The sequence below is a fragment of the Theropithecus gelada genome, chromosome 4 (assembly GCF_003255815.1).
Source record: "Theropithecus gelada isolate Dixy chromosome 4, Tgel_1.0, whole genome shotgun sequence".
NCBI lineage: Eukaryota > Metazoa > Chordata > Mammalia > Primates > Cercopithecidae > Theropithecus > Theropithecus gelada.
Genome location: NC_037671.1, coordinates 108,197,495 through 108,210,390, shown reverse-complemented (window position 1 = coordinate 108,210,390; position 12,896 = coordinate 108,197,495). Strand labels below are relative to the sequence as shown.

The following is a 12,896-nucleotide window of genomic DNA, read 5'->3' as shown; positions in this document are numbered from 1 at the left end:
ATTATGCACATTGTGGGCAGATGTGTGCTTGCACACTTGGTATTCTAGTGTCTGGAGCATTGAATGGAGAGCTTTGAATCCATTAATGTTTATTTTACTGCTAAGTAGATTAGTAGTTAATGGAACAGATATGTGAGATTGATGTCTAGTAGCCATTCATGTCATCTGTAACACTTTTTGAAATTTCTGTTGAAGAGATTAGTTGTGGTTGACAATATGTATTGAATATATAGTTTGGAGTTATCCACTGACCAGGACTAGGTGGAAATTTAGCTCTTGGAAATAGTTGAAGAATGAGTTCTTGAAGTATAGCTAACAGTGGAAAAGGCAGTGTAGGAAAATGGACCATTTCTTTCAAAGGCCACATGGAAAATAGAGTGGCAGTTGGGGTTGAGGCCAGCCTCTCTGTCTGTTTGGATACTGTTAGTGGTAAACAAGAGGGTGAGAAGGGGAAAGTGAGAAACCAGGTATAGGCAAAATGCAAGGATAGGAAAGAGAAAAGAGGGGTGCTGGGAGATGACACCCAAAGGCTTTCAGTTTCATTGAAGCTTTAGCATCTCTAGGCTGAATAGAATAGTCAATATTTTTTTTTATTGACATGTTATACTCATTTGGAGATAATGGTTATTAAATCCTTTTGTCCTCCAGAATTATTCTCAGTTCAGATTTGTAAGAAGCATCTGTTTAAATCTTAATTCAGTGTTTTAAATAAACTTAAAAAGTTTATAAACATTTTTCTGTGAGTGTCCTTGTCTGTTTTGTGCTTACAACGGAGATCTAGGACTGGGTAACTTACAAAGAACAGAATTTATTCCTCATAATTGTGGAGGCAGGCCGTTCAAGATCTAGGTGCTGGCAGGGTAGGGCCTGGCTCTGCTTCCAAGACAGTGCCTTGAGTGCCCCCTCCTCCAGGGGAAAGGGGTGTTGTGTCCTCACACAACAGAAGGATGGGTGAGAGTAAACCCACTCCCACGAGCCCTTTTTGTAGCAGTGTTGATCCCCTCGTGAGGACAAAGCCTGCGTGACCTAAACACCCCCATTTGCCGCACCTCCCAACACCACTGCCTTGGGGGTTCAGTTTCAACACGAGTTTTGGAGGGTCCAAACCCTCTTAACCGTAGCAGTGAGTAAGTGCTTAGTAATATTTAAATGTTTTTTAAATAGGCCGTTTCCATTTCTTTCTTTCTCACTTGTTTCACATTCTGTTTCACTACATTCTAAGCTTAGTAAACAAGAGGCTTAGGTATTCTATGTTTGGAAACTAATTGGATTCGGCTGGATTTTTTAAAATTTCAGTAGGATTCTTGAGGACCAATAGCACAACAGCAGGTTCCTCGTGCCCCCGAGTGTGGCTTTGCTGCTCCCGGGCTCCTCTCTGAGGAGTCGCTTGCTTCCAGTCCGTCCCCTGCCCGCGTTTCTCTCCTGTTTGTCCTCATGGCAGGAAGGATCGAGGTTGATGCAACATGTTTCTAAAAAACACCAGCCGGGCACTGTGGCTCACCCTTTAATCCCAGTATTTTGGGAGGCCGAGGTGGGCGGATCATGAGGTCAAGAGATCGAGACCATCCTGGCCAACGTGGTGAAACCCCGTCTCTACTAAAAATACAAAAATTAGCTGGGCGTGATGGTGTGTGCCTGTAATCCCAGCTCCTTGGGAGGCTGAGGCAGGAGAATTGCTTGAATCCAGGAGGCAGAGTTTGCAGTGAGCCGAGATTGGGCCACTGCACTTTCGCCTGGTGACAGAGTGAGACTGTGTCTCAAAAACAAAACAAAAACAAAAACTACCCCAGCCGGGCGTGGTGGCTCACGCCTGTAATGCCAGCACTTTGGGAGGCCAAGGTGGTTGGATCACCTGAGGTCAGGAGTTTGAGACCAGCCTGACCAACATGGTGAAACCCCATCTCTACTAAAAATACAAAAATTAGCTGGGTATGGTGGTGGGTGCCTGTAGTCCCAGCTACTTGGGAGGCTGAGGCAGGAGAATCACTTGAATCCAGGAGGCAGAGGTTTCAGTGAGCCCAAATGGCACCATTGCACTCCAGCCTGGGCGACGACAGCGAAACTCAGTCTCAGGAAAAACAAAAACAAACACTACATAACATGACAAGCAGAATTCTGTCCACCTTTGCAGCCGTGTCAGGAAAACACCTCAGCACGACTGCTTTGTCCTTCATGACGCCCTGAGGGAGCCGCCCTGTTGGCCTGGGCGCCCTGCCATGCTCTCCACTTGGGTCCCAGCCTCCGAGGGTGGAGGTGGAGGTGGGGAGCTGCTGGGATGTTTTGACTCACAGGCTCTCCCACCATTTGTTTCTTCCCATCAGTTTACTAGGAAACATTTTAGACATGGAGAAAGGTTGGAATTGAACGCCATAGACCCACCATCTAGATTCAGTGCCTGCTTTGTCGCATACTCATCCATCAATCCATCTTACTAGTTTTTAGTATTTCAAAATAGTATTTTGGCTTTTTTTTCTTAGTCTGTTATCACTAAATATGAACCTTTATTCTCATTAAACTAATTTCAGACATCATTAAGCGAATACATAGAAAGGGCGATGGCCAACAAAAGGGCCTTTCAAGTTTCTGCCATACGGTGGGATGTTCAATAAATATGTTAAATTAGTGCACTTGCATTAGTCCTGTTAGACTAGCCCTGTCGCTAAACTTGAATTTGCCTTTTAGGACAAACAATTGCTCTTAAACCATATGTTTCCTAGGCACATGTGATGCCCAGTTTATAGGATAGACTTTGGGAAGACAGGTCTGTGAAAGACAATCACTTAGAATTTGAACAGGGTTTAAAAATATGTATTATATATTATATAAAACATTTTAAACATGTACTTTGTTTTTACCACGGTGACTCTCTTGGGATGCACGCATAGCAGCGTTCCAAGGCATCAGTGTTTCTGGACCCTGTCTCAAGGATCCTCTTGAGGAAGAGCCTGCAAGAGCAGTCCCTCCTCACTCCAGCCAGAACAGCTTTGTCCTAGTCTGTCTTATATGAAATTAAGATTTCATTTAGGGCTGGGCACAGTGGCTCACACCTGTAACCCCAGTACTTTGAGAGGTTGAGGCAGGAACATCACTTGAGCCCAGGAGTTCCAGACCAGCCTAGGCAACATGGCGAAACCTTATCTCTACAAAAAATAGCTGGGCACGGTGGCACGCGTCTGCAGTCCCAGCTACTGGGGAGGCTGAGTTGGGAGGATTGCTTGAGCCTGGTAGTTCAAGGCTGCAGTGAACCATGATGGCACCACTGCACTCCAGCCTGGGTGACAGAGTGAAACTCTGTCTGGAAAAATAAAGAAAAGCTTTTATTTTAAGGAAACATTTTAAAATCATGGCTGTTAGGTAACTTGACCGGCACACACTGCCCTAGGTAAGTGTTGGTATGGTGGAATAGTACCCAGATCACATTTCGGAGTTAATGTGGCTAAAGATGCTGTATTATCATTCTTATTAGATAAGGAGCAGTGAACATTTTAATAGCAAGGGATTCTTAGATGTGTGTGCGTGTGTGTGTGCCTCTCTCTTCAGTTTCTGAGAGTCAGTGTTCCCAGAATGAACAGTTTGTGTATTTCCAGGCTTACCTCCTAAGAGGAAGAGCATAATCTGTTGTTGTTGTTGTTAATGAAATAGGTGGGGGTTTTTTGTTTTTTGTTTTTTTGTTTTGTTTTGTTTTTTTAAGAGACAGCAGAGTCTCACTCTGTCGCGCAGGCTGGAGTGCAGTGGCATGATCTCGGCTCACTGTAACTTTGACCTCCTGGGCTCAAGCAATCCTCCTGCCTCAGTCTTTTGAGTACCTGATGCTACAGGTGCTGGCTATGATGCCCAGCTAATTTTTCTTTAATTTTTTGGTAGAGAGGTAATCTCACTTTATTGCCCAGGCTGGTCTCGAACCCCTGGCCTCAAGCAATCCTCTTGCTCTTTAGTCTCCCAAGTAGCTAGGATTGCAGGTGTGAGCTGTTGCACTCAACCAAAATAGGTATATTTTGAGTAACTTTTTTAGGGCTGATCTCTAAATGCAGTGTGGGCAGCTGCCAGAAACCTTCCCTGCCTCCAGAACAGAACAGGGCTCTCGCCCTTGGTGTTACTCTTCCTCACAGTAGAGCAGATGAGTCATTCTGGTAATGTCTTCCTTTCTTCCAAAACAGCCGCAGCCACTATCATGTTCATACCAGCGTGCTTAGAAAGTGAACTGTACACCTTTTGTGTTTTTACTGCGCCATCTATGTTTGTAACATCCTCTTTCCTCTCCACTCCTGATAGGCTCGGGTTATGTATGATTTTGCTGCTGAACCTGGAAATAATGAACTGACGGTTAATGAAGGAGAAATCATCACAATCACAAATCCGGTAAGAGAACTGTACATTCAAATCTGATTGTCCCATGTGGACTTATTTATTTTTTTGTAAGTTAATCATTCAAACCCACGTGATTTTTTTCTTGTTGCTTATGAAATATTGATGGTGAAGTAAGAAGCTATTATATAAATATAGGAAAAAATTCCCTAAAGACAGCTATGTATGTAATTGAGTTTATTATGTCTGCTTATTTTGTATCTTCCTTGATATGTTTATCTTACCTTTTAGGTACCCCATAATTGTCCTGGAACGTAGTTCAGTGTGTTTACCCCTAGCACGATAATACTGTGTCTCTAGAATAAGTAGAAGATGATGGTGATTTTCCTAAATGTCTTAACTGATTGATCCTATCATCATTTTTCTAAGCTCTTTTCCTAAATCAGATTAGATTGCCAGAAAGCAATATACTTAGACCAGCTCCAGTGGAGTTAGCTCAGCTCCCAGTGGAGTTCCCTTTGCTGAATTACAAGATATTGCCTCAGCTTTTATTTGAACAAGAAGCAACTATATATAAAAAAAAGTGTTTCTGCATCTTTACAAAACCCTGTTTGATCTTGGGTACATACATATACACACATGCATCTTCAAGGTACACTCATACGTATACATATGTACACATACATGCACACACTCTTCAGATGTGTGTGTGTCTCTGCTTATATAACTATGTTTATTATGCCCTCCCTGATAAGCATCTATGTGACCTCTTATCTCAGGTTCTTTCTCCTGGAGATTGGGCACATTTTGTTGCATGAAATAAAATCTTCATAGACTGTTGGATTTCTGTTATGGTCTGTGTTGCCAGGAAGCTTGGAGGCAAACAATATTCATTTTTTGTCCAATCTTTGCCCAAGATTCTGTTATGGTTTTTTCCATTATTTCTGTGTGATATTTGTCTCATTACATTTAATTGTCCTTTTTACATGTAACTTTTTGTAACTGTTCTTAAAATATGTAGCAAAATTATGAGATGAACATCATTTGAAATAATGTTGCAACAAAAATTGTATCAATTAGTAGTATTTCATTGCAGGTTCATATAGAGGGAGAAGGAGCAAAAGCAGATAGGGAGAATTCGTCTTTGTAAACTGAGTAAAACTTGAACCTGTCGTTACCCGTTTCTTCACCTGGCTGATTTCGTGACACTGCCCTTGCATCCCTGTCCTTGGTCCACGCCTCCGCCTCTGGACCCCACACTACAATGTGTCTCTTCTGTGTCCTCTCGCTCGTGACTGTCACTCACGTACTTAATGTATGTGCAGTCCTGGGAGACGTACCCTGGAGATACAAAGATAGGAAACCTGGCCCTTGCCCTGTGCTCCCTGTTTTCCAGAGAGGTCTGCATGCCAGTGTTTCTTACTAAATGTTACCAGAAGGGAGCTTGTGTCTGCACTGTAGAACATGTTGGATCCCACACCCGTCTCCCCAGCCTTGCTGGCTGTCCTCTTGTGTCCCTCCCGTCTCTGCCTTGCAAGTGTTGGGATTCCCACATCTTTCCATCTTCAGCCCATTTCCTTATGTTGTGCGGTCTCAGATTTTTGTATTGCCATCTCGGTGCTGATGACTTTAAACCTGTATCTGCAGCTTCCCCATGTGGCTCCAGCCTCAGAGGGGGTCTTCGAGCTGTGTCCCAGACACCTTCACTTAGTTTTTTCACAAGCACTTCAAACTGACCACGTCAAGACTCAGCTCATCACCCATGCGACGCTCAGCCTACTCCTACTTCTCTGTATTTCTATTGTGGCGCCTTTCCATTCAGTGAACCAAGGCTAAGTCACTTAAAGCCATTGGTTTCTCTCCCTAAAGTTTACTCCGTCCAGCTTCTCCTCTCCACCCAGCGCTTCCTGCCAGCGCCCTGAGCTGAGCTCGCATCCTTTTGCCTGGACCGTGCACCTTCTTCACTGGCCTCTCCCTCAAGCCCAGGGTCTGTCTAAATGGGCAGTGTGGCCAGGTCACTCCTCTCTGGCAGCATTCTGTCAGCTGCAGGTGTGTGAGACACCCCACCATGGGCGCCATCAGACCTCACCAGCCTTTCCCTGTGCATGTACACAGGCACACACACGCACCCATGTACGTACTCTCACACGCACTCTCTCACGTTCTTGTGCATACCCCCCCACACACTTGCACACACCCTTATGTGTGCACACGCACACACATGCACACACACCCTTGCAGCCTCGTACACCTCTCATGCTGTCATATACTTTTACATACTCTTTCACATATGCACTTTTACACACACATACATACCCTCTCTCACCTGCTGTCACACACACCCACAGTTGCATGCTTTCACACATACCCACATTCGCATGCTCTCACACATAGGCAGCACTCATGTGCGAGCACACACACACCCTCTTCACTCTCACCTGCCCTCACACACCCACACTCCCCTCACACAGATGCAGCACTCACCCGTGCAAGCACGCACATGCCCCTCAGACATGCTCACCTGCTCTCATGCACACGCACACTCTCCTCACACAGATGCAGCACTCACCCATGCAAGCACGCACATGCCCCTCAGACACGCTCACCTGCTCTCATGCACACGCACACTCGCATGCTCTCGCACAGAGCTCCTGTGGAAGGAGTGAGTACTATGGCAGTGCAAAGATCAAGGAAGGAGAATAAGGAACGGCAGAGGTTATAGTAGTTTCTGAATAGTGAACATATTTAGAAAACATACTTTATATGTCTTGGATTAAAAAAAGAATGAGCCGCGTGCAGTGGCTCACGCCTGTAATCCCAGCACTTTTGGAGGCCGAGGCGGGTGTATCACTTTGAGCTCAGCAGTTCAAGACCAACCTGAGTAACGTGGCAAAACCTCGTCTCTACAAAAAATACAAAAATTTAGCTGGGTGTGGTAATGCGCACCTGTAATCCCATCTACTTGGGAGACTGAGGTGGGAGGGTCACTTGAGCCCAGGAGTTCGAGGCTGCAGTGAGCCAGTATTGCACCACTGCACATCAGCTTGGGAGACAAAATGAGACACTATCTCAAAAAAAAAAAAAAAACACTGGTTAGTAAAAGATTATGTAGTAATTTTGTATAATATGCTAGGTGTGCATGTTCTCACTCATAGGTGGGAACTGAACAGTGAGAACACTTGGACACAGGAAGGGGAACGTCACACACTGGGGCCTGTCATGGAGTGGGAGGATGGGGAGGGAAAGCATTAGGAGATGTACCTAATGTAAATGATGAGTTAATGGGTGCAGCACACCAACATGGCACATGTATACATATGTAACATGTATACATATGTAACAAACCTGCACGTTGTGCACATGTACCCTAGAACTTAAAGTATAATAATTTTAAAAAATAAAAAAAAATGCTAGATGTGTATAAGTTAAATAGATTCATTTTTAATCATAGCAGAGATTAAAGATTCTTGAGTCTTACTAACCTTTTTTTTTTTTTTTTTTTTTCTTTTCTGCAGACAGGGTCTCACCCTGTCACCCAGGCTGGAGTGAGGTGGCATGATCTTGGCTCACTGTAACCTCTGCTTCCTGGGTTTAAGCAATTCTGATGCCACAGCCTCCCCAGTAGCTGGGGTTACAGGTGTGAGCCACTGTACCTGGCCTCATCTAATTTTTTTATTGAAGTATTTCAGTTTTCTTGGTAAAATAGTATTGTCCTCAAGTTGCTATTGTGGTCAGAAAGTGACAAAGTTGTGGCTTAAAGTGATTTTTTAAGAGAATGTGATTATTCAGATTCAGATAATTATTAACTAATAAGGGCATTATTTTAAAACTTTAAAAACTCAATATGTTGAGAAAGTGGGACTTGCCACTTAACATTGCTAATAATTAATAATATTAATATTAACATTAATAGCTTAATATTTAGATAAAGTTTCTTCCAAGGATAGCAACTTTTATTCTGACTAAAAGTTACAATTTTTCCTTTGGTCATAGAGTGAAATGGCAATCCTGGTATATAGAGATCTACTTTATTACTTAGTTTATTAATATTATTTATCCAGGAGAACTAAAGAACCATGAATCAGTTCACTTTTTCTGCATAACAATGCTAAAACTTAGCGGTTTAACCCCATAACCATTTGTTACTGCTCAGGAATCTACAAGTCAGCTGGATGGTTCTCCTGAGCTGCGCTGCATGTGTCTGCAGTCACTGGACCCTGCTGGGGACTGACTGGTCTAAGCTAGCCTCGCTCATGAGTCTGGCAGTTCTCCGGGTTGGCTGGCTTTGGATGGGGCAACAGGGAAACTGGGTCTCTGTCATCATCTAGCAACCCACATTCATTCATATAGTGGCTTGGGTGCCAGGAGAGCCAGCTGAAGTGTGCAGAAGCCCTTGAGGCAAGTTCTGGATTCCCTGGAGGATTTCCACCTGATTGTGTTGACCAGTGAGGTGGCAGAGGGCAGATTCCAAGCCTGGGGTGCGCATCCCACGGCTTCACATTCAGAGCTGCAAGCTGCTTTTATCATCTGCCACAGACCAGAACACAGACAAGACGCGGGTCATCTAATCACCAGCTGTTTTCAGTCTTTCATCACTTACTATTAAAGTTTGATTTTTCTTGTTTTTAGGTTACATCATTTTCTGACGTAAAGAGAAGGCTTAAGAATTTAAGATTTTGAACAGTGTTCTCTAGGAATAAAAAGCTTAATGTTAATTACTTTTTTTGTGTATAGCAATTCCTCCACACAAAATTTCTCCAGGAAATCTCAACTGTAATCTTTTTCTTTTTGTTTTTTTTGTTTGTTTGTTTGTTTTTTTTTGGTGACTTATTAGGATGTAGGTGGAGGATGGCTGGAAGGAAGAAACATCAAAGGAGAACGAGGGCTGGTTCCTACAGACTATGTTGAAGTAAGAGCTTCCTGTCATTCATTCATTAGAGCTCATTCTTTGTCAGCATCTTTTTATGAATTATCAACTTTCAGGAAGTCAGCAACTTTTTGTAAAATAAAATTTCCATTGTAAATATAATAAATGTTAACTATGTAAAATATGGAAAGTACATTGAAATAGAACTAAGAAAAATATTACCTGTAGATCCAAGCTCCAAAGAATGACTATAAATATTTAGATTAAGTTTCTTCCAGGGATAGCAACTTTTAATTAGTCTGAATAGAAGTTAATGTTTTTCCTTTGCTAATATTGTCTATAATATAAATGTGTATAAATATATTATAAATTGTATAAATTTAATAAGGTATGAAATTATGTATCAATATATCGATATTACATAAATTTTAAATATGTATTTAATAATATATATTTTTAATATATATGATACATATAATGTATTTTTCCTTTGCTGATATTGCTGCCGTCTATAATATTGTTTATTGTACAATTAATTCACAGTTAAATCGGTTTTTTTAAGTGTGTATCTCAGTTCCTTCTCCCATTCCCATGGACAGAGAGAGGGGTGTCTTGGGTGAGCTGCTGTGGGGATCTCCTGGGTAGAGCTGTTAGGTCGGGTACGCAGGAGAGCAACACAACAGCCTGGGCTGGCCCTGCCTGGGACACCCCCAGCTGAGCCAACCGCCTGGCGCCCCCTGCTGGTTGTCTTTCGGTCGCTCGAAACCGAGCATGTGCAGCTTCTTGGTAAGCTTGTCTTTCATGTTGGGTGACAGAAAGAAGTGAAGGTTTCCTGATGCCAGCTGGAGCTAGATCAAGAGTAAAGGTACCTTTGGTTCACCTCCAGGAGAAAAGAATTCCCCCCAGAGGATGTTTACCTGGGACCTGGCTGCAGAGTGATATCGAAGGCCATCTTTCTGTTCTTGATAGACACTGAGGGGTGGGGAGTCGTGACCCCTCAGAGAATCTGATGCAGTCTCTAGGCTTTCCCTCAGAAACATGTGCCCATGCACACACCACAGCCTTTTCCATACAACTGCAAACCCCTGTTCACAGACCCCTGGCCCCAATCCATAGGTCTTATGTTGAAGTCTTGTTTTACTTGTATGCACTTTGCATCCAGGAGCCTACAAATTGACAAGATTGAGAAAAATCTGAGGATTTAAGTTGATACTGGCAGTAATTGGATTTTCTAGGATTCTGCTTATAGAAAGGATTAGTGATTACAGATATTCTTGGGTTTGCTTACCTTTTAAGAATATAAAAACCCCTCTGTTAGAAATAGATCCTGCAGGCAGAAAATCAGTAAGGACGTGGTTGAACTCAGCACCATCAATAAATTGATGTCCACTTGTGGATGTCTATAGACTGCTTCATCAGACCACAGCCACATACACATTCTTCTCAAGCTTACATGCAACATTCTCCAAGACAGACCACATATTCTGAGCCATAAAACATGCCTCAACATGTTTGAAAGAAATCATGCAATGTCTGCCCTGAGACGACAATGGAATCACACTAGAAATCAAAACAGAAAGATAGATGGAAGATCTCTAAAGATTGAACAACCCACTTCTAAATAATGCATGGATCAAAGAAGAAATCTCAAGAAATTAAAAAATAGTTTGAACTAAATGAAAATGAAAATACAACCCATCAAAATACGAGTATGCAGCGAAAGCAGTGCTCAGAGAGAAATTTTTAGCATTGAAGAATATAAATGGTTTTTGACAATTCTTGCTTGCCCTTACCAGACTCCCTGAAGTGACCCTAATGCATGAAAATAATTATGGCTGTTTCTACTATTCAGATTTTACCCAGTGATGGAAAAGATCAATTTTCTTGTGGAAATTCAGTGGCTGACCAAGCCTTCCTTGATTCTCTCTCAGCCAGCACAGCTCAGGCCAGTTCGTCGGCTGCCAGCAACAACCACCAGGTACGTCTCTCTTCCTTCTTCTGGATGTGGCTGGCTTTACTGAAAGCAGAGCATATTTGTGAAAGCTTGTGATGCATTATAGCTATTGCCATCCCCCAAAAGCATAAACAAAGTCGCTTTTAGGTTGTTGTGTGGCATTTCTGTTGGGTACTAACAAAGAACTCACCTGTTAAGCCTGATAATGACTGTTTGCCAAATTTATTATAAGAGAAAAGGCAGGTGTTAATTGAGGGTTGCTTTGAGAAGTCTGTCATGATATGAACACAGACCCCAGAAACGGCAAATACCTTCTTAGATAAAGTCATGGAAAGAAGAGGAGGAAAAGGAGGGTCTTGTTGAGGAGGTCAGTGTCAGAGCATCGGCCTGGATCAGGAAATGGATTCCCTGGCCCTGGAATGCTGCTTACACTCTCAGAGCTAGAGGCCCTCATCCTGCAAGTAGAAGCAATGCATGTGAAAGTCTACCAGATCCAGGCACTCAGCACTTGGTACTCTTATTGTATTGCTTCCAGGAAACTTAGAATAGTGGGATAACTTGAGAAGAATTCAAGGAAATTTTACATTAATTTTAATTAAAATTTGACTAGTTTAGATGAATTCTTCTATTTCATTTATTGCCAAATGATGACACAGAGTAAATGTCAAGAAGAAAATTAAGAAGATAAGTATCAAAATATTGTTGCTGCTGGGCACAGTAGCTCACGCCTGTAATCCCAGCACTTTGGGAGGCCAAGGCAGGTGGATTGCTTGAGTGCTGGGGTTCGAGACCAGGCTGGGCAACACAGTGAAATCCCATCTCCACACGTTAAAAAAAAAGTTAAAAAAGAAGAATTAAAATATTGTTACTCCTTACATCTTTAGAAATGAATGGGCTTTAGGACATGTTATTTCTTGATTTTTTTTTTTTTAACTACATAAAAGGTTTTACATTATATCAGGCCTAATAATCATATCACTTACAATTATTTGCTTATAGAATATCTGTTTATTAGCCAGGCGCAGTGGCTCACGCCTGTAATCCCACCAGCACTTTGGGAGGCCGAGGCAGGCAGATCACCTGAGGTCAGGAGTTTGAGCCCATCCTGGCCAACATGGTGAAACCCCATCTCTACTGAAAATACAAAAATTAGCTAGGTGTGGTGGCAGGCACCTGTAATCCAAGCTGCTCAGAGAGCTGAAGCAGGAGAATCACTTGAAGCTGGGAGGCGGCCACTGCAGTGAGCCGAGATCGTGCCACTGTACTCCAGCCTGGGCGACAGAGTGAGACTCCGTCTCAAAAGAGAAAGAATATCTGTCAATTGACCTTCCAAGTGAGTTTATCTAAGTTTATCACCATATACTAACTGCAGGTTTTACACATTTCAAAACAGCTTTTTGTAGACATTCTGAATTACAAATTAGACTCAGATATTTAAAATTTGCAGGCAACGTGATCACGGTAATTGAAGAACACTTTTCTATATTTTATTATTCTGTACTACTTGAGAACATTGGCCAGGTAAGGGTTACTCACTGTGAAACGTGAATAGTAGTTATACCTCACTTGAAGTTTTCCCAGGGGTTCTCAGCCTGAGCCTCAGTGCTGTTTGAGGCCCCACACCCTTTCCTAGTGGGACGCGTCCTGGGCACTGCAGGATATTGAGCAGCCTTCCTAGCTTCTCCCTACCAGGTGCCAGTCACGTGCCCACCACCTTGGTTGTGACAATCAAAAATGTCTCCAGATACAGCCAAGTTACCTAGGAGCAAA

The 12,896-nt window shown here is 42.8% G+C and overlaps 1 protein-coding gene across 3 annotated transcripts in view; it reads left to right on the top strand.

The window, feature by feature from the left end:
• Positions 1–12,896, top strand: part of SNX9 (sorting nexin 9) — a 225,852-nt gene that overhangs the window by 142,773 nt on the left and 70,183 nt on the right. For all 3 annotated transcript variants that reach the window (XM_025382607.1, XM_025382609.1, XM_025382608.1), the window contains 3 exons: positions 4,273–4,359; positions 9,140–9,214; positions 11,025–11,150. In XM_025382607.1, coding sequence (XP_025238392.1) covers positions 4,273–4,359; positions 9,140–9,214; positions 11,025–11,150 — 288 coding nt within the window. The remainder of the gene's footprint in view (positions 1–4,272; positions 4,360–9,139; positions 9,215–11,024; positions 11,151–12,896) is intronic.